General features: G+C 39.7%; 1 protein-coding gene across 5 annotated transcripts; it reads left to right on the forward strand.

Moving 5' to 3' along the window:
- The first annotated feature begins 1,585 nt into the window (after positions 1-1,585).
- On the forward strand, positions 1,586-24,027 carry IL1R1 (interleukin 1 receptor type 1). Of its 5 annotated transcripts, none has more exons than XR_002044398.3 (14): positions 1,799-1,940; positions 3,046-3,124; positions 3,942-4,198; positions 5,222-5,364; positions 7,141-7,375; positions 8,895-9,084; positions 10,038-10,212; positions 11,379-11,444; positions 15,754-15,874; positions 17,179-17,324; positions 18,113-18,256; positions 19,316-19,480; positions 20,983-21,904; positions 22,841-24,027. XR_002044398.3 is itself a non-coding variant. In XM_039548921.1 (13 exons), the coding sequence occupies exons 4-13, from the start codon at positions 5,274-5,276 to the stop codon at positions 21,357-21,359; spliced, it is 1,710 nt and encodes a 569-aa protein (XP_039404855.1). In that variant the 5' UTR covers positions 1,586-1,645; positions 3,046-3,124; positions 3,942-4,198; positions 5,222-5,273; the 3' UTR covers positions 21,360-24,027. The 5 variants fall into 5 exon arrangements, 2 of the variants coding, with proteins under 2 accessions (XP_039404855.1, XP_019138486.2); XR_002044399.3 differs by having other exon boundaries at positions 23,398-24,027; XR_002044400.3 differs by having other exon boundaries at positions 23,747-24,027.
- Positions 24,028-26,875: the final 2,848 nt, after the last annotated feature.

Genomic DNA, 26,875 nt, shown 5'->3' on the forward strand with positions numbered 1-26,875 from the left:
TCCCTTCTTTCCTCTAATTAGTGTTGAAACCAAGTGGGAAGAAACCTAACCCTTCTACGAAAAAAGTCCAAGCTTCCCACTTGGAAAAGAGTAATGGTTCTGTGAGTCTCAATCAGAGCTGTCATCTACCATTTAAGAAATTAAAACATGCCTTCCCACATTTTTTCAAACCCTGAACCAAGTTGACACTCATTTGGAAATTGTTCAAGCCTCAAGTTGAAGCTTCTTCTTGCATTACTTTTTTATTATTCATATTAAAATGTATGTTTACTTCAACCGGAATGTAAATAAAATTAATGAATGGGGATCTTGAACAAAAGCAGATATGGGCATAAGCAATCGCTGAATACCCTACAGTCATGTCTTTGAAGAATAAAAGTAACCCTATGGGAACCAAAATGAAGGAGGTGAAGGCAAGCACAGGGGAAAAAGGTTCTGAAAACTATAGACAAGGAAACAATTCCGGGGAGACTTTGCCCCAGAAAATTCAACTTCTGTTTGAACAAATTTAGTTTATCAGACTAAACAGAGAGAACTGTATAGAGTTTCTACACAAACCTGAAGGAAGAAACTATTGTTTGAACAAAAAAAGTGATATCCTGGCACAGTGAAAGGGATAGTTGATCAAACCAGAAAAAGTAAACGCTTAGAATTATAGAATCAAAGAATGGTTTGGCTTGGAAGGGATCTTAAAGATCATCTACTTCCAAGTCCCATTTACATGGTGGAGAGCAAATAGAGCTCTGCTCTAAAAAGAGAGGGTGAACAACTTTAGGTGGTGGAACACAGGAATGGTGGCAGCAGGCACTCACACTGCCTGTTCTGGTAGATACCAGACAGAAGGGAGAATCCCTGCACTCACTTCATGAGTGGGGTGATGGATTTTCCAGGGAGTGGTTTCTCTTGTGCGACAGTGTCCCAGAGCAGGCATGGCTAAGTCTGGCATGCCCTGGATGCACTGCAGTGCACGGGTACAATCTGTTTCTTTGAAGACATTAAATGTCTCCGCTCCCACCAGGCTACCAAATGGGATCAGTTCTGCTCTGCAGCAAAGCCGGGCGCTGAGCTGACCACAGGGCTCTCACGCCTTCTTTCCAAGGTCAGCCCAGCCAAGGCTTGCCATGAGCCCCGAGGGCAGCCCGAGGGAAAACTGCGCTGAAGTCAACTCGCCCGCCCAGGGGATCAGAGCCTGAAGGGGAACTAAACCCAGGCGTGACGGCCAAAGGACTGATGCCCGAGAAAACGGGCTTAGCCAAAGCTGCGGGGAGATGCCTCGAAGGAGGTCATACAAGAGGCCACCCTGTGCCAGGTGCTGCACGTCTCCGGGGCTCCGCGGGGCCGCCCGGCCCGCCGGCTCCCAGCTGCCATTCACCGCCCCGACCCTTCCCGCAAGCCGGCCCGGTCCGGGGGCGGTCCGGGGGGCGGTCCGGGGCGGTCCGGGGGCGGCCCGGGGGGGTCCGGCCCGGTCCGGGGGCGGTCCGGGGGCGGTCCGGGGAGGGTCCGGGGCGGTCCGGGGGGGTCCGGGGGCGGTCCGGGGGCGGTCCGGGGCGGTGGCCGCGACTCCCGGGCGAGGCGGAGCGCGCTGCCCGCCCGCCCGCCCGGCTATGTGGAGCGGGCAGGGTCGGCTGGCGGGGAGCGGATGGAGGTGAGGAAGGGTGGTGGATGTTGTGGGGACAGTGCCTCCTTCTGTCCCGGAGCTGGGCTGGGCTGGCCTGGCCTCGGCTCGGCGCCGCTTGGCTTGGCTTGGATTGGCTTCCAGTGCCGCCTGCGTGACGGGAAGGAGAGGGGAGGGGGGTTGGGCTGAGGCGGACAGGTGTGGGGGCAGCTGCGCTTTTCCTTCCCCACGTGTCTCCTGTCGCGCTGTTCGCCTTCCTTGGTTCCTTGGGAAGCGGGGCTGGCGGGGTCCCCTGGGACGGCGCCGGTCGGGGTGCCCTGGCCAGGTAAGGCTGCAGTGCTGACAGCTTCCCCAAAACCAGCACCGAACCCCTGGGGTTGTTACTTTCAGCCGTGTTTTGCGGCCGTGTGTGTTTCTGCGGGGTATGTTGGCACAGTCTCCCTATCTCTGTGGCTGTTGGTTTCTCAGCTTTTGTGGTCCCAGATAGCTTCCTTGGAAGTAATTTTTTATTTTGCGTTTGTGTCTGCTTCCTGTTGTGTATCGGATTGTACGAGCCCAGGTAAGAAGTACGATGTACAAATGAAAGTTGTAGGAGTGCTAACGCTGCCACATTTTTTAAAGTGCTTGTAACAGGAAGCGGGATAAGGCTTGGCGTAAATCTTCTTGACATGGTAAAACACTACAAAAGCTATTTCTGTATTTATTTATTGCATAACGATGATCAGACAAGGGCTCTTTTTTAACTGTTTGTATGAGAAGAGCAAGTTTTGCGTGAAAGAGATGCCTGTATCAAACCCAGGGAAGGAGCTGCTGCTCTGACAGTCCCAGACCTGTGCTGGTCACAGCCTTGGTGGTGCTTGGCAGCAGCCTGGGGAGCCACAGCTTGGTAGGAGTGAGCTATCTGCTAAAAGCTACCGAGCTGAATCAAGGCTCTGGTTTGCTTCCAGCAGTAGCTCTTAGGTTTGTGGAGTTTTCTTCAAGGACTCGAGCAAGCTGCTGGATGTGTTTTGTTTCTCTTCTTCAGAAATTCAGCACCGAGCACTTATTTGACTTGGACCATTTGTATGTGCTTAGCTCCTCAAAAGACAGGCTGAAAAGTCTTGCAGAGAAGTTATTTTAGAATGCAGAATCCTTAATTCAGATATTTTAATTCACATATTTTAAATTAATCCTTAAATGAGAAACACCTACTACTTCTTTTTGGTAGACAACATTACTGATTTCCTCTCTCCTCCTGAGATTAAGACATAATTTTTTTAATGCTTTACATCACTATTTTTGATAAGTACAATTTTGTCTGCATGAGCCATTCAGGTTCTCTTAAATGCATCTTAACGGTATGTTGAAAATGATACTGGAAACTTAATAAATAATTTGGATTTAAATAAAAAATGTGCCACATTAAAATTCTTATTACTTCATATTGACAGGTATCAGGAGTTGAAATGACATAGAAAAGTATTCAAAGCATGGACTGTGAAATGAACTCCTACTTGATACTGAAAGAAGGTACTGTTTTCAATTTATTTGAATAGTGATAAGATCTGCTCTTTTCACTGTGGTTTGGATACACTCATCTCCAGTTTGATGTGGAAGAGAATGAACAGGTTGCACTTCACTCTTGTAGAGTGAACCACTGGTGGCTGATTATGTACTGCTACAGATACTGTTTTTGTTTCCTTCCTCCTGTTCTTTGGTGAAAGTGGGGGCAGTTACCTGAACTTGAAGAAAGTACACTTTCTTCAAATTCAGATTTAGAATGGTTAATACTGTCTCAAAGTTGAACTGGAATTTAGCTTGCAAAGACCTAACTGTTGCAGGCTTCTTTGTTAATACTTTTTGACTGCATTTTGATGTAGCTTCATCAGAATGTCCTGGATAATGGGCTTTTCTTCAAGATACAACTTTTCTGTAGTTCTGCAGCTTGCAAGATTGTCTGGAAAGGAGACATAAGGGCTAAAGTTTGTGGTCATCATGTCAGTGTCAGAATACCCTTATTATAATGCTTATTATTATCTTTCCCTAAATTTAAGTATTCTTTGTTTCCTTTTAGTCATTGAACCTGTCTTACAAAGTTGCTTGACACATGTGTAACATTATGTCATTTTTGACAAACTTTTTTTCCCAAAGATATTTGCTAGAATTCTTGATCAGTCTCTACTGCAAGTTTTGTTGCTCTTTTAAGTCATCTCTCTAATGTAGGCAGGGGGATGCTCTTGCTTTTACATTTAGGATGTCTGTAGAAAATTTAGGTTTGTATGTGTATGCTGCTGTCCAAATGATGTGTTTTGTAAAATCTTGTTTTCCTGTTCTCTGCTTTTTACAGGTAAACTGAAACTTCAGAACTGGTGACCTGCTCATTGGCAAGTTACAGTAAAAGCACACACAAGGCAACTAAATAAGGACTGTGGTGTGAGGGTTTCCTCAGATAAACTGTCCAAAAGAACTATCTTGGAGGCTGTTATATTAAATTATTGCACTATGTAACCCTCCCTAATGCAGCACTTCTGCATATGAAATGCTTCAAAAGAAGGAACTGGTGTGGCTTATTTGTGACTGAAGCGAATTACATTGGACATAAAAGTAAGTCACAGCTTACTTTTTCAGGGGATACTTCATCTTCTTCCTGCCATTTGTAGCTGGGTGGAATGCAAATATTAACTAGGACCTGTGCAATAAATGTTTTGCAATGGACTGCTACATGTGAAACCAGCTTGCTTTAGAGTGAGAGGCAGCAGCATGCAAAATAATCAAAAGCTGAGGAAAGGTAAGGCCACTAAATGCAGATCTTAGCCTACAATGAGCTGTCAGAGGGGGAAGGATTTAATTGTTGGCCAGCTGGTTGACAGTAGAAGGCTTGGGGAGATCTCTGATGACACCTTACCAAGAAAGCTGGTGCATCTGAGAGGGGAGCAGGACTTGGTTAAAGTTTAGAGTTTCATAGAAGCCACTTTTGGGCCATGAGGGCAGTGGGTGTGTGTTCAGTCATGTCTTTGTTGGAGAAAACTAAAAATAAGACCTGAGGTGTGAATTGAAACTACAATTCTTGGACACTTTCTTTGTGTCTGACCACAGCAGTTCATATTAGCTGTGATTTCCACAGACATTCAACTTTAGATGCCAATTTTAAGTGGCAGATGACACTGGAGTTACAGTATGCTTGTCCTTCTGCAAAGAACTTCCAAGTTATTGCTCTTACAAGCAGTGCTGCCTCAGCTGTATAAGAACAGTTCAAAGAAGGAAACTTTATACTTCTCTGTGATTGTGTCTCTTGTATTTGGAAAGAAGAGTGTCTTAAGCTTGATTTTTAAATTATGCAGTATAGCTTAAATCACTATGCTAGCCTAATTTGTCTGTGCTTGAGGGTTGTGGGGTTTTTTTTTCGTTTAACTATGCTGGTAAAAGAATATTACACTTATGCAAGAGTTATTCCATTGGAATAGTTCTAGTTCCAGGAAAAGTTCTAGTAGAAAGCTGAAAACTGAGCAGCTGTTTGTGAAGGCCAAGAGTCTGTAGCTGAAATCTACCAAAGTTGAAATTACCAAATCTGTTTTCCCCTCCCCACGATGACTAATGCTGCTTCTGATTTTTTTTTTTTTTTTTAAGGAGTAATGCAGGGTGCAGAGGGCAGTGCAGCTTGAACAATCTTACCACACCAATGGAAAAAACTTCTGGTTTGCAGCAAAATATGACATCTGTATTTTTGCTCATTGGTCATCTCATTGTACTGATACCTCTCTTCAGTGCTGGTAGGTTAAATACTTTGTTGAAATTGCCATTTTAAAAAAGAAAATCTGCAAGAGATGAGTTGTGTGTATTTAATAGGAAAGAGTTACTGAGAATAAGTAGTGGGTTTGGGATTTGCTTTTGCTTTAGCATATTGATGATAGCTGAATGCCTCTGCTGGGATTCAAATGGCACTAGGAATGTCATGGACAAATGGAGATAAGTTTTTTAAAATCTAGGCACATAAATTTAGGGCACTGAGACTTTGATTAGCCTCTCCCTGTTTCTTATGAAGAAAGCCCAAAGTGATTTGCTTCCTCGACATAAGGTTAGCTATAGAGTGCCTTCTTTATGAGACATTCTGTATGTCTGGTCCTGAAAGCAATAGGACTGAGTTTCCTTTACAGTTAAATTAGTAATATTTTTAATGATAGGTCTAGTATTTCAGTAAAGTTTAGAACTACGTAAATTAATGATGCTTGTCTTGCTACTCTTGGCATAAGCAGTCTAATATTAATGTCTCTGGATTAGATTGAGCTATATGGAGACCTACTTGAAGTCTTTAAATGGGAAGGTAGTGATATTAGAAAGGTTAGTGAAGACTTTATTTATTTTGAAATTGAATATGTTAACTATGTATTTGTACAGTCATTCGGCAAGATTTGTAAAATCAGTTCAACCAGATGTTTTGCAGTTTCATAAAAATTCAGTGTTGCACATAAAATCACAGAATAGTTTGGATTGGAAGGGTCCTTAAAGATCAGTCAATCCACCCCCCCTGCCATAAGCAGGGACACCTTTCACTAGACCAGGTTGCTCAAAGTCCCATTCAACCCGGCCTTGAACACTTCCAGGAATGGGGCATCCTCACCTTCTCTGGGCAAATGTATGCAAAAGATTGAAAGTTTTATAATCTGCTTTATAGCCGAATGGCCAGCTCTGTGCTAAAGTGGTATTCTCCAATAAGTTTTTGTTTACAGTTTGGGCTCTTGATGACTTTTTGCAGTATCTCTCCTTTTTTCTCTGACTTTTTTTGGCTGATGTTGAAAGAAGTGCTAGCTAGGCTGCATGATTATGTCTTGTCAGCTTGTTACACAGGCAAAATTACAAAAGCTGTGTTTATATCGGCCTTTTTTGTGATGCTCCTAATAATGGGCCTTCTGGTTAAAGATGCAGATGTAGGGAGGAAATAATACATTATAGTCTTGTTAATCTGAATCCTATTTCTCTATGAATTTTTTTTTGTATTGTGACATATTGGTTTACAGACCCATTGATGTATTAAGGTCTTGATCTCATTCCATACTGTCCATGCTGTCTTGTGCTTCTGTTTTTGGCCCCACAGTCATAGTGGCAGGAGCTCTGCACTGCTACTGTTTGCACTGTGCTTTACATAGATAGTATTTACTTTAAGAATCTGGCAATTCTGTGAAAGTACTAGCATGGTTAAGTAACAAGGACATGACAAGTAGGTTGGGAAGCTTGGAGTTGCCTGATGAATCCCATGGATCTTCTTACACTCTGCTTTGCAGTGAGGCTGTTTGACTTGCATGTGCTTGTTGCTGGATACCTTAACAGAAAGTTGTGGCTTAAGCTTGTAAAATACGTTTTTATGTTCTCAACCAGAAGATGGTAACAACTAAAAAATAATAGCCTTGTGATGTTTTAAATGATAAATTTTTACAGAAAGTTTTTCTAATTCTGTGTAACTTGGAATGGGTATTAATACTTCAGAAAAGCGTACAAATTAAAAGCACTTATCATTTAAAAATTTTTTCTTTTTTTGTTTTTTTTTTTAGCAAAAGGGTGTGTTATTTGTGATTACTTTGTGCTTGTTGGAGAGCCCACAGCTATTACTTGCCCAATAATTACATTGCCAGTGCTTCACTCTGATTACAATCTGACATGGTATAAAAATGGTAGTGCTACACCAGTGACCACAGAGAGAGATGCCAGGATCCACCAGCGAGAGGGCTTGCTTTGGTTTATTCCTGCAATGCTGGAAGATTCTGGGCTTTATGAATGCAATATAAGGTAAGGAAGGAAACAACTGGATTGCAAGTGTGATAATTAATTTGTGGGACTGGAGTGCACAAAACTTCTTGTTTTAGGTAGAATGCTTAGATTAGTTAAAAGCACTGTTTTGACCATGCTTTTTGTTTCTGCATGATGCCTGTGTTTCTCTTCTATTCCACACATTTAGCACTGCAAAAGTGGTTCATACAGAAGACTATCTTAAAGCATGATGATACTAAAAATGGTCTGTGGGGGTGGTTGTTTGCTATGTTTGTTTGGGATGAAGTGTAAGGTCACAGGAAAATGTCTTAACTTCTTTGGCTTTTCCTGTGTTCAAGTTGCTGTTTAATACTGACAGATCAGAAGAGCACTTTGGTTTCTTTGTAGGACGAGGCTAAATGCAAGAAAGTTCTAAGAGGAGCAAACTCTGCATTTTATCACCACACACAGACTTTCTGGAGAGCTTAGCCACTTTTTGGAAATCTTACTAGAAATCACAAGTTAAAAGGCAGAAAACATTTTTTATATTTTATTTTAAAATATTACCAAATGTTACTGGTCAAAAATGAGAATGCATTTAAAGAGCAAAGCAGTGTGCTAGACAGCTTTAGAGACAGTGAAAATAATGTCTCTAGTACTACTCAAATGATCTGAGTGCACAGAGAACTAAAAAGGAATAGATGATTTGAAAAGAATCTATATCTAGCTTTTTTAGTACTTTAAGGCTCTTGCTAGATCAATAGCTAAGATTAGTGCACTGAACTTCAATACTTAGGTCATCAAATCTTTTTTTACAATGGTTGAAATTCACTGTGCGCTGAACAGGAAATTAATTTTGGGAAGATGTACACAAGATGTTCCTTTCCTCCTGGTGTTGCCACAACACACTGAGAACAGCCAATCCAGGCTTTTCAGGTGGCCCTAAATTTGTTTTAGTAGTGTGTAGTTATGTATACTGGTGTGCATAGAGTGCACCAGTTATGCTGGAGGGGTTTGGGTTGTGAATGTAGTAACAATGATCATCAAAAACTTCCAATGTCACCTGCACACTCCTTCACTGGAGTTTACCACGAAACCAAAATTGGAGTCAGAAGACATCCTTTCAAAGCTACCCAGCTGCATAATTTTAATTTAGTGATTCCTGCTGTGGTTCTAGTTACTTGAGCTATGAGATGTGTTCCTGTGGGCACCTCACATCCCTGGCTTACATAATATCAGCAGAACAAAAAACTTGCTAGGGTTCAGTCATTTAACATCAGTCACTTAAGCCTTAACTGCAGCTCTGAGAAGTCCTGACAGTCTGGTGTGTCCAGAGAAAACTCCATTTCTGCTCACAACACAAACTCAGAGCTTATTCCCATCTCTTCATCTGGAACAGGGGCTGAGAGGCTGAAGATGGTGTTTACAAGCTAAGGGAGTATAGCTGGGGTGTTATAGAGGCAAGGCTGGTGGAGATGCTGAAATACCTCTCCCTGACTTGCTGGAAATAAGGAACCTTACTACTAATGACCTGACTTGTCTGCTGTTCTAATTACAGGAGCCTTAACCACTCTAACAAAAGAACCATAAATTTAACAGTTTTTAAGAACGATAATGGTTTGTGTTTTAATGGAAAAATGAAGTTTGAACAAAAAGTGACAAGCACGAATACTGGGAAGATTATATGTCCTGATCTAGAACAATTTAAAGATGGAGACAATAATCAGCCTGAAGTACATTGGTATAAGGTACTGAACATCTGTATTTCATATATACAAGATACAAAATGTGTTATTTAAAATGTCTTACTAAGTAACTGTGAAAAGCAGCTTTTGGAAATGAAGGTATATTTTCTCTGCAGTTTGAGTAAGGCATGAGTGTGAGTAAGATTTGTGAAATTCTGGTTTATCCTTTGATTATCTACTTATTATGTAGATAATAAGTTTTAAAACTTGTATGTTTCTCTAAATAGAAGGCTTTGCATAATTATTTCAGTTTCTCAGAATGTTAGGCATGTCCTATCTGTTGACCATGCTGTGGTATTCCTATGCTGCTTGCTTTGGTTCTACGAAAATACTCTGTGCAAGCTTGGAAACATGTATTTTGTCTGTGTTAAGCTAAAATTCTGGAACTCCTAATTCTGATGCTGGTATTAAAAGAGCTACATGGGCCTATACATGTGAAATAACCTTGGTGCTGCACCTATACATCTTCTGAGGTGAAGAGATTCTCCACTGTTTGTAGGTCAAGGAAGAAAAGGAAGCTTTTTTCCCTGAATTTGCATTGCCACAGAAATGGTGAAACACCCAAACAGCACGAGGCACTGCTACAGCAGCTCTTTCATCACAAAGAAGTAGGGGTGCAGGCATGTATTCCCATAAACTCTGCTACATGTGTAATAACTTCTACTACACCTGACAGCCTGAGAGAAAACTGTCAAGCTATTCATGAAGGCAGTGAACTAAAGCACAGCATTTGAAAACTTAAAGGATTGGCTGCAGTGATTTTTTTAAAAAGTGCAAGTGGACCAAGATGTCACCAGACTTTGTTAGACTGTAGTGATGCTTGGAAAAGAATCCACACCATGACTTTCAAAAAGTCAGTATTTGCGAAGTATTTTAACCATCAGTAGAGTTCAGTAACTGATTTATTTGTCACGTTTTTAGTTCCCTTAAGTCAAAGGTACTTTTGGTGTGTTTAGGAGTGTAAACCTGGATTTCTTGAAGACAAGCGACTTCTTTTGGCAGAGGGTGAAAATGCTGTCTTGATTCGTAATGTAACTGTGCAAGATAGAGGAAACTACACATGCCATATGTTATACACATATATGGGAAAACAATATAATGTTTCAAGAACCATAAGTCTAGAGGTTAAAGGTGAGTGCATGATGTTATTCTGTGTTTGGCTCTGCTGTAAATATTTGTATGCAGACATAAGATACTTGGCATGTTACTTTTCAGCTCTGTGAAATTAGAGTTGTAAATCTTCTTTAATTTATTCCTGAACATAAAATTGAAAGGCAATGAGTCATGTTGCTACCCTTGAGCATTGCTTTTGAGGATGGATTGTCACGGGGAAATGAGTAATTCAGGGTTAGTAATCAGAATTAGAAGAAAGCAGTGGTTACTGGGGCGGAGGAATTGTTTTTGCCAAAACAAATAGTGCACCATAAAAGTAAATAAGCTTAAACATAGAAGCTTTTTTTTCTGAGACTATCACAGCAAACTACCTGCTTGAAGCCCTGTTGGTGAACTTGCTCCTCTGTTGATGGGAAAGGAGATGTGACAAGCTGTATAAGTAGTATAAAGTGAATAAATGTTCCTCTTGAAAGGATTGGCTTACTGTTGGCACTTGTTTGTGCTTTTCTGCTGTCTCACTCTGCCAGTAGTGTCATTTATTGCAGTCACCATTGTGATTATGTCTTTGTGGGCAATGTTGCTGGTGACCTGACTAGTAACATGATAATAGTCCTATCAGAATAGTTGTCTGGAGACAGCAGGTCCATCTTTTTAGGTTAAACCAAAATTCTGACTTTATATAGGTGATACAAGAACAGTGGGTTGTTGGCAGCCCATCTGTACATCATGCAGAATGATAAAATTCCAGCCCAGTTTAAGTATGGGTTTGTTTAAAATTTTACTTAAAAAAATATTCACCTTATCTAGGAGGTTATTGATACAACCCTTTTTCTTTACCTTATTTATCTCTGAAAAAGTTAACTGCATTTTTTGGTTTTGTCTTTGTTTTCTGGTTTGGTGTTACTTTTATATCTACTGCCAATAGACTTGAGATTTTTTTTTAAAGCATTTTTAAGGTATTTTTTTTGTTAACTTGGGAGCTAAAATAGAATAGCTCGGAGAGAGTAGAGCATATATCTTATGAGATATTTCTGTTGTAAATTTGAAACTAGCAGTAAGTATGGCACTACAATAATACCAAGCCATAAAACAAACCCATTGTAAAACCAAAACTATTGTCAGTTGAACTAAGTTGTGGATCTTTTCCTGCCTGAAGGTTTTATTTTTCTCTTTGTTTTGGTTAGAAAAACCACTGCAGATACAACCAGAGTTTATTTATCCAAGGAACAATACAATTGAAGTAGAACTTGGTAAGTAGTGACTATTTAAGAGATCATTAACTGAAACAAATAAGCTCCTGATCTTTGTGAAATAATATGTGAACATTTCCACGGACTTCAGCAAGTCTGGGAGATAAACATGTGGATTGAGGATATCTGGAAGACAGAGGGTAGATATTAGAACATGATTCCCACAGGTGATTTGCAGGGGGAAGTAACTGTGCCTAAGATTGGAGTCTTTTGACCAGCAGTGTTGTGCGGGATACATTTCTTTTATTGATTTATTTTCTGTTATTGCCATCTGTCCTTTTTACTGCTTCTCAGTGTTTGTGTCTTGACGTATCCTCAGTATCTGTGGAAATATGGTTTGTGTACATGTAGCATGTTAGGATAGTTTGCAGTTGACCAGTCCAGTAGCTCTTTCTCTTCCTGTATGTTTCGGGTCTCCCTTCCCTCTCAACAACCTGGATTTTATTCCTTGTTTTAGGGTAATACAGATTTTGGATACTGATCTTTTGTGAAACAGTGAGCTGCTAGTTTATGCATATCCCAGTGATGCCTTTTCCTGGTCTTAAAATCAAGAATTAAACACGTTTAGAAGGGGAAAAGGGATTTTACCTTGGTATTTATTTTAGGACCCTTAGGTGCACTATGTCCAGGTCGAATGCACCCCAATGCACACTGCAATGCCCACACCCACAACAGATCTGCTACAATATTATAGGTCTTATTAATCAGCATATCGATCAAAGATTCCCCAATGAGAGGCTCGAGTGAGCCCCCCTCTCCAAGGAACATTCCCCTGGATGGTTCTATCTTGGTTTACAGAATGTGTTCTGGAGAGGACCTTGGGGTCTGGGGCACACTGATCCCTAACTACGAAGCTTCTAAAATGTTTAGTCTCCTAGCTTGACAAGTAAGTCCAAGAATGTAGGCAAAAAGCACTAAGAATACAGAAGTTGTAAAAAAGTATAAAAGGGGTGTAAAAGAAAAGGCAAAAAATCATCATGGAATCACCAGGTACTGTTTATCTTGGAAATTTCTTAAATAAGAGATTCTGGGTATAAAGAATAAGTTCTTCACAGGGAGGATAGCTGGGCAGTGCAGCAGGCTGCCCAGAAAAGTTGTGCTGTCCGTCTTTAGAGGTTTTAGAATCTGACTGAATAAATCTCTGAGCAGCCTGGTCTGACCTCAGAATCAGACCCTGCTTTGAGGGGGAAATTGAATTACAGACCCTTTCTTTCAACCTCAATTATTCTGTAATTCTCTGAGCCAAGTATATGGTATTGTAGTCTTTTCCTAAGCAAAGTTATGTGTGTTTAAAGTGCACCACATGTCAGACAGAGTTGTGTTCTACTGACAAAGTCCAGAAGAATGAGATTGGAGCTGTTTGAACTGTATTTTTTAATCATTTTTTACCAAAGGGAGCAGTTGCAAACAAAATATTTGATTTAAAAGAGCATTGACTGATTTTGGGGAAGTGTGATTGGCTATTTACTAGAATTTCCTAGTACAGGAAACTGTTTTGTAATCTTTTGAGGAATTAGATCATTAGAGAATCTCTGAGGAAAGGTTGCATTTGGACTCTGACATGACATGGGAGGTCAGGCCAGAGCATTGTGGATTATTCTTATGTGCATCACAGTGATGGAATCTCACATAATACAGCTACTTCTGCTGCTAATTTTTCTGACATCGAGCTTGTAAATACTGTATATAACAGGTGTTGTTTTCTCATGTTAAAGCTTCATGTTTCTTTTCATATCATGTGAAACATTTTTGTCTGTCCCAAATTCTAACTTTGAATATATGGTATTAAACTGGACAGCACCGAAACACTGGTGGGTTTTGTGTGTATGTGTGTTTGGGAGTGTTTTGGGGTTTTAGTGGGTGTTTTGTTTTGTTCTTTTCTTTTTGGCCTCAACAGCTTATGAAAGGTAGCTTACTCTGAAGTTGGGAGGTTCTGGTGAGGATCAGTAGATTTTGACCAGAATTGTGAATGAGCTTTAATAGAAATTATGTTCTTCCAAAGTCCAGAAGGCTTTGTTTTGAACAGGGAGAATATTCAGGATCTGATACAAACAGTATTATTTTAAAGGCTTGCAGTCCTGTGGTCTTCAGATGGTTATTTAATTCTGTTGAAATAGTCTAGTATGGCTCAGCAGCCCCTTCTTTTCTGGTAATTACATCTTCTCTGTCTTCATTACAAACAATACATGCCTGAAAAACTTTCAGTTCTTTCACTATTAAGGAAATTTTTTCACCAGGTCTTGGATTAAAATAGGGAGACTTTCCATAATAATGTTTTACCCCATATAACCCTAATCTTTGTGTGAAAACTTCCCTTTTTCTTTGTAATTGTAACTGTGGAAGAAATGAAGCAGTGTTACATTTGGGCTTCCCTGTAGTGTATCTCCCTCCCATTAAAGTATCATGTAAGTCTGATCCCCAGTTTTGACTGGTTGTTAGTTGTGACTTCCCATTCAATTCAGAAGAGTTCTTACTGATGCAGCCTCTACTCAGATGGAATCTGATCTGCAGGCTCTTAAATTTACTGAAGGCAGTGTTTAGGGTTTTTTTAAATCCTTGATAGTATTTGCTGAGCAATTTATTAGTCCAGGGGCTGCCTGTGGCTCTCAGCCTAAATCATTAAGATTAGGATGTGTTATGGGACAACTTGTTTAGTCTCCTTATTGTAGAATTTAGTCCATATTTGTAAGGCTTGGACACAGCATTAATTAAAAGTTGTATTGTTGGATGCCTTGGACCACCTAGGATGAGCAAACCTTGATTACCTTACAGACATTAGGGTAATAGCCACAGGTGAAACTAAAAGGAGACTCCAGCCACAAAGTGGGTTTATTGTGACTGCTGAGATCTACAAATTATTCCGTATTACGTGGGGGGACACTTTTTAAAGGAATTTGGTGAGATTTGTTTTTGTTTATTTTAAATTGGCATTGCCATTCAAACATTCAATATTCTCTGTCCAGTACCTTCATTGGGGTAAAAAAAAAAAATCCCCCTCTGGCTGTAGGGCAGAATCTCTAAGCAGCTGCATGAATGCTTGTGTGGAAACACCTGTACGATTTTTGAATGAGAAATGACAGGAGAAGTTGGTGTAGAAACTTAACAGTACATTCATGAATGTGTGGACATGGAGAGCATGGAACACTTGAGGGGTTTTGGTTTTTTTTTTTTTTTAATAATTGTGCAATGCACTAAACCACATCTTTAAAAAAATTAATTGTTGTGGTGGAAGGATGTGAGGGAAGAGATCGGGAAGCATCTCTGATTTCTGTGTGAACTCTTGTTCAAGTAACTGCTTTGCATGTGAGCTAAGAGTTTATTCCATACTTTTGTTAGAGACCATCTCTTGGTGGAAGCATCTAGATGTGATGTGGTTCTAGGAAATGAAACACTGAGATCTTTACATAGGCCAGCTGAGAGAGCCCGCCTTCTATCAAATCATAACTTCCATGGGTAAAATACAGAAGGAAAGGAATCCAAGAAAGCTGCTTACCTTCCTGTACATGGAGCTCTCTGAGGTACATTGGCAATAAATATACTTTGCAAATTGGCTTGCTTAATACTGAGGTATTCTGTAAGATCTGGACTATTGGTGGCAAAGGAGCTGAGTGGCAGGTGAGCTTGCTCGGGAAGTAGAGTGTGACAATATTCAAAAACCATCCCAGTGGATGGTGTTGGCCAAAAGACTGATTTGAAGTAAAGATGTATGGTCACTAAGAATGGGATTCAGCTCCCAGATGTAGTTGTCTGCACACAGGAATGTGCATATGATCTGGGGTCCTTAACTCAGGCCATGATCAACAGGGGCTCAATTCAGCTGCCTACACATAGAGTGCAGTTTTGGGTGGTCTGGATACTCTAGCAGTGCAGATTTTTTGAAGACCTGGAGTACTGTCTGACAACTCCATATGGATACCTTGGATGCTGGAGAGCATCTCTAATGTCACCACAGGTGTACATGCAACTGATTTGAGCCCTGGAGATCTTTCAGTGGAGTCTGGAGAGCCATTCAGTTAAGGTATCTGCTTTAATGTGTATGGACTTCAGCAGAGATGAACTCTGTTGCTATCTTAGACATGTAGCTTACACATAGATGTGAACATTTAGACACCTACATTTAGGGTGGAGTTTATATCCAGATCATAGACACCCAAATTTGGATTACAAATGGATGAGTTTTAAGGACTTTGCTTTTTGTAAGGTAAGTAGGTTTCTTTTATATCCCTATGTTTCCCAGCTGTTCCCTCATCACTTGATTCTGCTTGTCTTACAAGACCTTCAGTTGTTGTGTTTACATGTTTCTTTGTAGGCTCTCACGTAGTCATGGAATGTAACATATCAAGTGGCATAAATGGCTTGATTCCATTCTGGCAAGTTAATGATGAGGATGTTGATATCTTTGATAAAACCTACAGGGAACAGTTTTATGAGTAAGTATCCTTTACACTGAATTTGTAGTGCATTTGTAGGTGAAGTAATTTACAGTGAATTCATTATAAAGTAGACTCCTAGTCAAATGCCAGTAGTCATTGAAAGGCTAATTAGAAATCTGTATCAAACAGTGTATTCTTACTGCTTGGTTTTAAAAGAACAACATTTTATTGTAAATAATGTGTCTGATACAAATGAAATGAAGCAGTCATAGAGACTTTTATAATGCTGTTGTGAAATATGATGTTGTAATACTTGCTTATGCATTTGTTCTTGTATGGGTTTTTTTTTTTTTTACTAATACATCAAGGTGTGCCCTCTATCATTAATATGGGAAGGATAGAGTGTTCCAAAATAAAAAATCGCCCAACTTTTTTTATTTGTGATGGTGGTCCTTTTTTAAATACAGACACAGCTGCTAGTCCTCAAGAACACAAGGCAGAAGCTCTTGTTGCAGGACATTTAGGTTCCAGTGTTTGACGACCCTGAAGTAAAAAACTGTTCAGGTGGAATTTCTGATGGGAAAGTCATTCAATTTGTTCTCATAGCCTCTTGTCCAGTCAGTGGGCACTACTGAAAGGAGCCTGGGTCCCTCTTCTCCACTCCTTCCTCCCATCAGGTATTTACAAACATTGATGAGATCCATCCCCTGCCCCTGAGCCTCCTCCAGGCTGAGCAGTTCCTGCTGTCTTGTATGACAGATACTTCAATTCCTTATCATTGTCACATCACTCTACACGACTTGCTCCAGCAAATCAATCCATCTCTTGTACTAGGGAGCCCAAAACTGGCCCCATTACTCCAGGTGTGACCTCACCAGTGCTGAACAGAGGTGAAGGATCATTTCCCTTAACCTGCTGGCAATGTATTTCCTAATGCAGTCCAGGGTGCCTGGGATCTGGTTATTCCTCCTCATATGCAGGATTTGCATTTTGCGTTGTACTTCTTGAGATGTTTTTTTATTTGTCCATCCTATCAAGGTTCCTCTGGATGGTAGCTGTTGTATCAGACATCCCTTTTTAAGTCACCTGCAAAACTGCTAATGGTACCCTCTGTCCAGCTCAGGGAAAAAAAACAACAAACCCAACCCTAGAAAAACCTAAAACAACTAAGCCCAGTATGTTTTTAGTTCATGAAATTATTAGTTACAGGGGTATATTTACTGTGCTTCACTAGCTTCCTTGGTTTATAGAGGTAAAAAAATAAATGTTTCTGTATTTGTGGATAGATGAATCTGTCTCATATTAAGCATAGATATTCAGATACGTACAGATGTTTCCCTTTTACCTTTTTTTAATGACAGAGAGGGGTTGCCTCATGGACTTGCTGTATCTGGAACAAAATTTAACATTTCAAAAGTGAAAGTAAAGGACTATGCTCACAAATTTTTCTGTCACTTCATATATGGTTCTCAACAATTTACAGCCTACATCAAATTGGAATACCCAGGTAAGAGATCTCTTCTTGATAAAATGGTGATCATTGACTTAACTCTCAGTTAGTTTGACAATGCCTTACTTAGAGTTAAAGCTGGGTGGTGTACTTTTATGCAAAATAGACAATGCACCTCAGTACCTTTATCGTGAATTTTTTGTCACATTCTTAGCAAAATGAAAGAAAATAGTGCTTTTTATTTGCTTTGTCTTCTCTCATTCAGTATTTTAGGAGTGAAAGTGGATCTGAGCTCTAACTTCTTACATGACTATAATTTCTCTGTAAAGATTATCAGGGTCAGATTTAACCTCAGAAATTCTTTAATATGCATTGACTAAAAAATGAAGTTTGTGGAGGATGTTTGTTCTAAAGGACACTAAATGAGTATCATTGAAGGGGCGGAGACCGTGGAAAGTTAGTTGATCTGAGGAAAACAGCAGGTCAGGAGATCACCTCCCCACCTTTGGCTTCCTTCCTTTCTCACTGATGGAATTTTGTACAAGAATTCTCACTCTACTGCTGTGCTGGGTTATATATCAATATTTTATTTTGGTGTTTCAGCTGAAGAGTAGCCTCATTTAACAGACTGTTGAGGTATTTTTTCTTTGAAAGATATAAGTAGGCTTGTCAGATAACAGTAATGGCAGAAAACATACAATAAACAGTTTGTCCTGATCTTTCACTCCTTTATAAAAAAATATTTTAATGATTAAATGATTTTGAACAATTCTTGTCTTTCCCTGGTTCTAGTTTATAATTATACTTTGTTTATTTGTTTTCTTTCTTACTCTATGCTGCTGCAGCTCGAAACATTCAGGGATACTTAATTGGAGGAGGAGTTTCCTTGGTATTTTTAGTATTTTTTACTCTCTTTATCTACAAGATCTTCAAAATCGATATTGTGCTTTGGTATCGGGACTCCTGCCATCCTTTCCTGGGTAAAAAAGGTATGCTTGTGTAACAGTGCTGAGCATTGTTTTGAGCTTCCACCTTCACTTGCAAAACAGTGAGTTACTCTCATGGAGCATGATTGGTCTTCCTCGGGATTTTTGGAAGGGTAATGTTTTTAGGATGTTTAGAATTAGTTCAGATGACAAAAGAATCTACAGGGGAAAAATCAGCAACTTTCCTGGAACGCAGAACTATCATAGCTTTTCCTTAAGACCCACTCCAGTGGTTTGAATACTGTTCTGACAGCAGTTTTTCAGGTGACTTTTCATTACTATTCTTACAGGAAGCAGTAATACATTAGAATTGTTAAGTGTTTTTTATTTTCCATAGATGAAACAGGAAAATACAACTTTATTTTGTTTCCTATTTAAAAGCACTTCTGATTATTTTACTTTCTGGAAATTTTGCTTTCCTGGCACTCAAAAAAATGGGGTGTTGTCTATGAGAGTATGCTGAAGTGTGGGTAATTTCCAAACATTTGAGAGGAGATACATGGTGAAAGAAACAGAAAGTATCTTCTAGAGGTATTGAAATTATCTTAGATTTCTTGGAAGTCTTTTAAATTTGGTCTTTCTGAAAAGTTTGATCCAAAATATCTAATACAATTTGGACCTTGAAGTTTAATACTTTGGTTGTTTTTGTTGTCATGTCCTAAGTGGTTGCTGTGGTTTGAAACTCCAGGTTGCAACACCACCTATGAGTTATATGGCAGCTGGAATTTAAAGTATCAGTTCTACCACGGGGTCCACTGTTTTGCAAATAATTCAGCAATAACATTTTTTATTTAGCGTTCAAAAAAGAATGTTACAACTTAATTTTGCGGGTCTCTTTTGCTTATTTGGATTCAGCATCCTGAATTCTAGAAGGCTTCGTCCTACAAGTATTTCAGGCTTGGTATAATTATACATGCTTAGCTGATATAGCAGGATTAGGACCTAAAACAATGGCTCAGGTAAGGGAAGACCCCCCAGAGTTTAGAGATTTTGTTTGTTTGCTTTCTTGCTCTTGTGTCTTTGGAATTCATTTTTATGGAAGTTCTATTGCTCACTCTGTAGTTTCAGATGAGAAGATCTATGATGCTTATGTTCTGTATCCAAAGAACAGAGAAAGCTGCTTGTATTCATCAGATATTTTTGCTCTGAAGATACTGCCAGAGGTCTTAGAAAGACAGTGTGGATATAACCTCTTCATACTTGGGAGAGATGATTTACCAGGAGAAGGTAAGTTAGCTGAAGACAAATTTGACTTGAGTTTTCTCGTTGACCTGCAAATGCAACTGAGAAACAAGCAGTCAGTCAGATGGGATTCTAAATATCTCTCACCGTCAAATGAACTATGATTCTCTTAATCCCTTTGATGAAGAATGAGAAATAAAGCACTGGATGTTCCCGTGAAGTCTGCTTATCTCAGCCTTTGCCTTGTCATTAGTTAGCACTTTTAGGTTTTTTTCAGTGTCTGGCTAGCCTAGACATCTGGGCATGGAACGATGCTGGGGGGAAGAGGAGTCGAAATGGTGGTTGTGAATGATGACTAATGGCAGGAAATACAGAAAAGTAGGTCTCATGAGTGGTATAAAAAAAACCTGCTGCTTTAAGGGGCCATTCAACAGGATGACATCTCTACTAATTCATTTTTATTTTCTCTGAGAATCTCTGTAAAACTGGCAGGATGCAATACAGGGTTTAATGAATGTTTAGATAGTGCAGGTGGAAAAAAAAAAAATACAAAGTAACACCAAGTTATCAGGAATGATCAGCTGTATCAAAGGCTACTTGTCCCTAATAGAAGTTCTTAGAAAGCCTTGCCTTTCTTGGAAGGCTGTAAAGTCCTTGTGGAGGTTTCCTCTGTGTACATATGTACATCAAATTTAAATTGTAGTATCTGACACTGAAAATTAGAAAGTCTATCCCACCAGCTGCTTATGTGAGGTGAAATGATGATGAATGGCTTTTGAATTCTTCCGGTCTTATGACCTGAAAAAGATAATACTGAGACTGAATAAATTTTCAGACTAGCCTGAAATAAAATTTTGTATTTAAAAAACAATTCATAAATAAATAAACTTACATGAGGTAGTCATGGCTCACTTTTTTTTTTGTTTTAACATTTGAAGGATTTTGGTAGTGGTTTGAGAAGGAAGGATTCCCCGGGAAGTAGAATCTAAAGTGCTTTAGCTGCTGCTTGCAGCTTGAAAAAAATGCAATAGTCTGTTCTCAGGGTTTAGCCGTAGGGTTTTTGTGTATTTACCATACATTTTTTGTATTTACCATATTTCACTGTTTGAGACGTAATTGACTGGAATGCCATTGTTGGGGGGAATCATTTCTTCCACTTACATGTAACAAAACCAGTTGAGCATATCAGAAGACTGTTTAAGCTAAAAGGTCCTGTGGTTCTGGAACTTGTGTTTTTTGCATATGTACCTATGATGGTAATAAAACAGCATTAGCAAGGTAAGTAGTAGAAAGTTGGTAGCTCTTCTCTGTTTATGCAAAACAAGGATATAGACATAGAACCTGATGGGGTCAGATTGTGGTGCATTGGGCAGATCTCTGTGGTTGGCTAACCCAAGGTAACTGCTTGCATGCTCATATCCCGTCCCTATTTTTGATGTAAAGTGTGTTGGCTTAAATATCAAACAGTGAATGAACCAGCTGCAGAATATTGGTAACAGAAAATAAAAATGTATAACCTTAATTTTGCACAACCTTTTTCTCTACAGCTGTGATCAGCGTTGCTGATGAAAAAATCCGTCAAAGTAGGAGAGTGATAATTGTTTTAGTACCAGAGTCCTCCTGTTACAGCATTCTGGAAGATGTGTCTGAAAAGCAGCTAGCCATGCATAGTGCTCTTATCCAAGATGGCATTAAAGTAATTCTCATTGAACTTGAAAAAATACAAGATTATGCAACCATGCCAGAATCCATCAGATATATTAAGCAAAAGCACGGGGTTATCCGATGGAAAGGGGACTTCTCAGAAAGGTCCCACTCAGCAGGTACCAGATTCTGGAAGAAAGTGCGTTACCAGATGCCATCCAGAAAAAGTGGCTCTTTATCAGGATTGCATTTGTTACCAAAAGACTTGAATTTGCCTTAAATAACAAAAGAGAAATGACACTTAATGACTGATTCAGTTCACAGAGCTGGTGATGGATTGACTGAAGGTTGCATGTATCTGTTTTGTGCAATCTCATCCAAATTTACTGGAGTGAAGGTACTACAGCTTCATCTACAGATGTGAATGTTTTTTACTTCTGGCTGGATCAACAGAACACCTTGAAATACCATCAGTAGCACATGTAGGAAGTACACAAGTACTTTCCCAAGAATGATTCTGTGAAATTCTCTTGTATTAAAAAAGGAAGAGCAAAAAACTGTCAAAAAATCCAAATCAATGAAGAAAATTTGATTTTTTTCCCCCTGCAATTAAAGTTTTAATATGAAGGAAATTATACTAATTATAATTGTGATATTACATGATGCACATGGTTGGTGCCAGTAAATGTTTGTTTCTTTTTTTTTTTTTTTTTAATGAAATGACACAAACCTTTTCTTTGTTACAAGTTTTATTTGCCTTGTTCAGTTTGTGGAAAGATAAATCCCCGTGTTACTGCATCAGTGTGTTATCGTCCAGGAGAAAAGGTAAGAGACAATCCCAGCCCTCCTGAAGTGCTGTCAACCTGCTGTTGACAAAGCTTAAATACTCTTCCCTGATCTTTTTTACATTTGAAAGAACAATGCCATTTTTAGTCACTTGTCACATGCAGACATTGTAAAAATACCTTTGTAATCTGTATGGAGTCAAAAAATTAATCTCCAGAGAACTTTTTCTTTCCAGTTAAATGGCTTAATATATTTATTTACCCAAGTGGAACAATTGGCTAATGACACAGAGTTTGTCATAGGGGGTACAGGATGATTGACTTCATCTACCTTACCTTAAGGACCATGTCAAGGGGTAGAGAGAGAGAGGGAGAGAGAGAGAGATGCCCTGTGTTACCCCCTGCAGCTGCTTGCTTTTCTCCTTTCCCTCTGCTCTGATATGTAAGGAATCTGAGATGACTGTGTGCTGGAGGCTGCAGTCAAGGCTTTCCAAACAAAAGGGAAAGGAAGTTGTGTAAAACTAAGTTGTTAAAACTTAGTGTGTATGTTGAACCCTTTCTCTCTCATTTTGAAATATTTTAATAGTATGTATGCCCCAGCTGTTAACTCTAGAGTTACGTTTGACTTGTGTGTAGGCAGTGAAGTAGTTTGCCATGATCAATTCTTTTTTTGGGGCAGGGAATTGATTTGATTTATTTAAAAAATTAATCAGGCCTCTTTAATGCTATATTTATAGCTATTAATTTTAGAGAAACAGGAGATGAGAGCCAAATTGCCCATGTAATTTCAGTCTGTCCTTGAAAGTTATGCTTTTAGATTGTGAGATCTTGTTGGATAGGGAAGCCTCAGGAATTGACTGTTCCTGCCTTTAGCTGCTGCTTGCAACTCTGAATTTCTGTGTGTCTATCAGCTTCTTTCTTGCAGCACCTTTTTCTCTCCCCCCATTCAAACTCCAATCTATGTTTTCTCTTGCAGCTCCTTTGAAACAAGCAACTTGCTTTTGTGTCAAACTCCATCAATTTCCAAGCTCTGCTTGAAGGCTGTTGCTGATACAGTATTAGGCAGAAATTTTCCCTCTGGTATCTCCACTTGTTTGTCTGAAAAAAATAATGTTCTGCAACCTTCGGAATTCATCTATTAATTTACACACTACAGTGTTGGCTTCTTTCGTGGCTCAAGCAATTTTCTTATGCCTCCATCCTCAGCTAAAAAAAAGTGTTCTGGCTGATAAGTGACAAAACCAGTGGAAATAGGTTCTTCTCCCACCTAAATTGCTTTGGTTTCCTCAGTGTGTGCTGGAAACTTGAAATGGTGCTTTTGAGAGACAGTGCCTTCTGAGCTTTGTGAGTTGTGTGTATGTTTGGCCAGAATGGAATAAGAATCTCTTTGTTTCAAGAGAGGAAGGGGTAGAAGTGCATTTGAAATGTCAGTCTAATTCAAACCCTCATGGTACTGAAGTGTTTTATTGATGAATGTCATTTATGTACATGCTTATGCAGATGCTCATAGTCTGTTCTCATTCTGTGTTCTAGTCACAAGAGAAGTGTCAAGGGAGGATCAGTCCTAGTCATGAAGTGCCACATTTATTTAGCTGTTGCACACAGTCTGCCTTTAAATATGGTGTGTGTTCAATGGCAGCCTATAGTAGGGTAAAACAGCCTTGAGATCCATCTGAAGTTACTGAACACCATCTGAACGAGTCTAATTGTTATGGTTCCCATCGACAGAAGATTTAAATAGGACAGAAGCTGTATGGTTTGGTCACAAAACTCTTCTGCAAGAAGATCCCTGTATCAAATGTGAAGCCCAGACACTGGCATTATGTTATCTGTGCTCTGAGATCTAGGGTGTAACACTGACTTTGTGCTTTCACCTTGACAGCTCACAGTATGCAGGCCAGCCAACAGAGTTCCAGTGACCTCAATCCTCCTAATTACTTCTGCTGACTGGAATAGATTGAAAGGAAAACTGTTACTTGTTATCCTTACCTTTAGGAATGGAAAGTTATTTTCTGAGCCAAAATAGTGTTCTTTAAAAAAATATTTGTTCCTTTTGGTATATTTATACAAAGGATGCTAAAGTTTTCATGTGTGTTTTGTAAAGGCACTTTGAGGAAGAGTCCATTTTTAAATTTAATAAAGGCACTACATATTTTTTTCATATGGTACTGCTCTTTCTTTTGCCCTCATTTCTCCACTAAAGCATGCTGAGAATGGACAATGGCAAGCAGCAGTTGTGACTCAGAGTCTTAACAAGACTGCTATAGTAGATCTTCATTCAGGCTGCTGAACCATTGTCAATCTGGCTATGGTACAACGTTAGCACAAACCACCTCACCCTGCCTGGGCAAACAGAGGCTCTGAGCTTGGCTCTGCTCTCTCTGGTACTCTCCTTGCAGCAAGGTGAAGCTAGAGCAGCCCCAAGGCTGCTGCATTGCTCTCTGGGACCAGCATGGTCCTCAGCAGTGCCACTGAGCAGCCTTCTGCTGCAGCTGCTGAGGAGCTGGGGAAATGCAGGAGACCTCAAATGTGGGAAATGTCAATTGCTTCTCAGCAGTAGTGGAGAGGCAGCCTTCTCTGCCCAGCCCCTGGGGCAAGTGCTTGCTCTCTCATCTGCTCAAGGAAAGCCAGAGCCTTGGCAGTGGTGCTGTAGGGGTTGTGTAGCCCAGAAACCAATTGTATCCTGGGCTGCATCAAAAGCAACGTGGCCAGCAGGGTGAGAGAGGTGATTCTGTCCCTCTCCTCTGGTGAGACCTGACCTGGAGTGCTGCATCCAGCTCTGGGGTCTCCGACACTGACCTGAAGCGAGTCCAGAGGAGGCCACCAAGTTGGTCAGAGGTGAAGCACTTCTATAAGGAATGGTTGAGAGAGTTGGGATTGTTCAGCCTGGAAAAGAGAAAACTTTGGCATGACCTAATTGTGGCCTTCCAGGGCCTGAAAGAGAACTTATACAAAAGATGGTGCAAGACTTTAGAAGAGCATGTAGTGACAGGACAAGGGGGAATGGCTTCAAATTGAAAGAGTGTAGGTTTAGATCAGATATTAGAAAAAATTCTTTACTGTGAGGGTGATGAGCTGTCGCTGTTGGGGGGGTCACGACTGTCTGTACAGTGCCTCTTTCAAGGGCCAAAAAGCCGTTTATTGTTTATTAAACAAAGCAGCCTCTTTCATACACCTTTTGTATGTTATCATTCGTGCTACAGAATCATTGGCTGCTAAACTACTACAATAGACTCATTGGCTATTAGTAACTACAGCATACTACCATTGGCTACCTATAGCATAAGCATTCAAGCATTCAGGAAAATAACAGGTGCAGATATGTTGCTGTTTTCTCCTTCTACTGTTTAACTTTCTTGCTTCTGTTGATACTACATTCTCATGGGTAAAAACTAATTGTTTTTCTTCTCACAGACTTTTCTCACAGTCCTTCTCTAGCCAAAGTACCAGGCCTGAGCCATAATTTTACAAAGGCAACAAGGCCTTCATTTTATAAGGTTTTACTTAAACGCCATAGTGAGCCACTGGAATAGATTTCCCAGCGAAGTTGTGAGTGCTCCATCCCTGGAGTTGTTCAAGGCCAGATTAGATGGAGCTTTGAGCAACCTGGTGTAGTTGAAGGTATCCGTGCCTGTGGCACAGGGTTTGGAACTAGGTGATCTTCAAGATCCCCTTCCAATCCAAACCATTTCTATGATTCTGTGAGTCTAAGTAACCTGGCTGACTTGTCCTTGCCTCCCACCAGCTCGAGTCTCGGACAGGCTCGTGCTGATTGCACAGTGGCTCCAGTGCATAGGTATGGAGCAGTGCAAAGGGGAGTGCTGTGCTCTGTCTGCACCTGCCTCTTATGCAGGGTGGTTTCACTGCAGGATTCAGGTTTTCAGAGGGTAAGAGTGGTTTGTCCCAAGTTATACCTGATTTTTTTTCCCTTTTGTCTGAAGTTTCTGACATGATAGAAAAAAAATGTAGTGAAACCAGAAAAATGAAAATGTGAGAGCGAGGGGAGGATGGAGGCAATGGTAATTATTCTTTTTTATAAGATTTCTTGTTTTGTGTTAGTACAACAGACAGCAGGGAATTTGATTTTAAATGCAATTCTATTTCCCTAACCTTGTGCACTGATTTCACTAAAAGTTAATGGTGAAACAGTATTTAGGAAATAAGGATGAAATAATAAAAATGTGACACACCAAAATGCTTACTTGATGGTTTTGTTTTCATTATGTGACAAGCTGTAACAAAATATATTTAAATATCTTAGCACTTAGAAATACTGCTGGCTTTTGTCATCATAATATTTTTTATTATGATCAAGTGATACCAATACTGACAAGCCTGAATATTGTGTGTCCTTACCAGTAGTGTTTCAGAGATGAAAAAGAATGCATTTCCCATTCACTGATACAGGGTGTGAGACATTAATCTGACTGCCTCTACCTAATTTTTAGTTATGGGATTTATTTTATAATGTTTAGACAGAAGGAGAAATGAATAGTAATATGATTTTTTTATGAACAGTAGTGTAACTAAAATATTTTTAATCATTTAAATGCATTGTGATTAAATTGAAACTATATCCATTTTCTTTTCAGCTTCTGCTTAAATTGTAAATGCATCCTACTGTAAAAAAAGCAAAGGTCTTACTTAAGTAAGAGTGACTTCTTATATCAAGCTTTTGCACTTCATGGTGGTTTACACATGCTAGGTTATCTTCTTTGCCCTTCTTCACTTTCTGAATTACATTTAAAAAGGACACCTTATTTTTTTGCCATATAAACACACAAATGTAGGTGATAAAGTGATCATTCCCTTGGCTAGAATGGCTCTAGAAGGAAAGGTAGCTCAGTGTATCTGAAGAGCATCACTGAGCCCCAGGAACTTTCCCACACACCTTGTCTTGATGGACTGCCACAGCTCTGCAGGGTTTGTAGCAGGCTTCTCAGCACATTGTAGGCAAAACCAGCAGTTAGCTACGATACGGAAAGTAGGAAAAAAAAAGGTTTTTCCACAT

Source organism: Corvus cornix, chromosome 1 (assembly GCF_000738735.6).
Source record: "Corvus cornix cornix isolate S_Up_H32 chromosome 1, ASM73873v5, whole genome shotgun sequence".
NCBI lineage: Eukaryota > Metazoa > Chordata > Aves > Passeriformes > Corvidae > Corvus > Corvus cornix.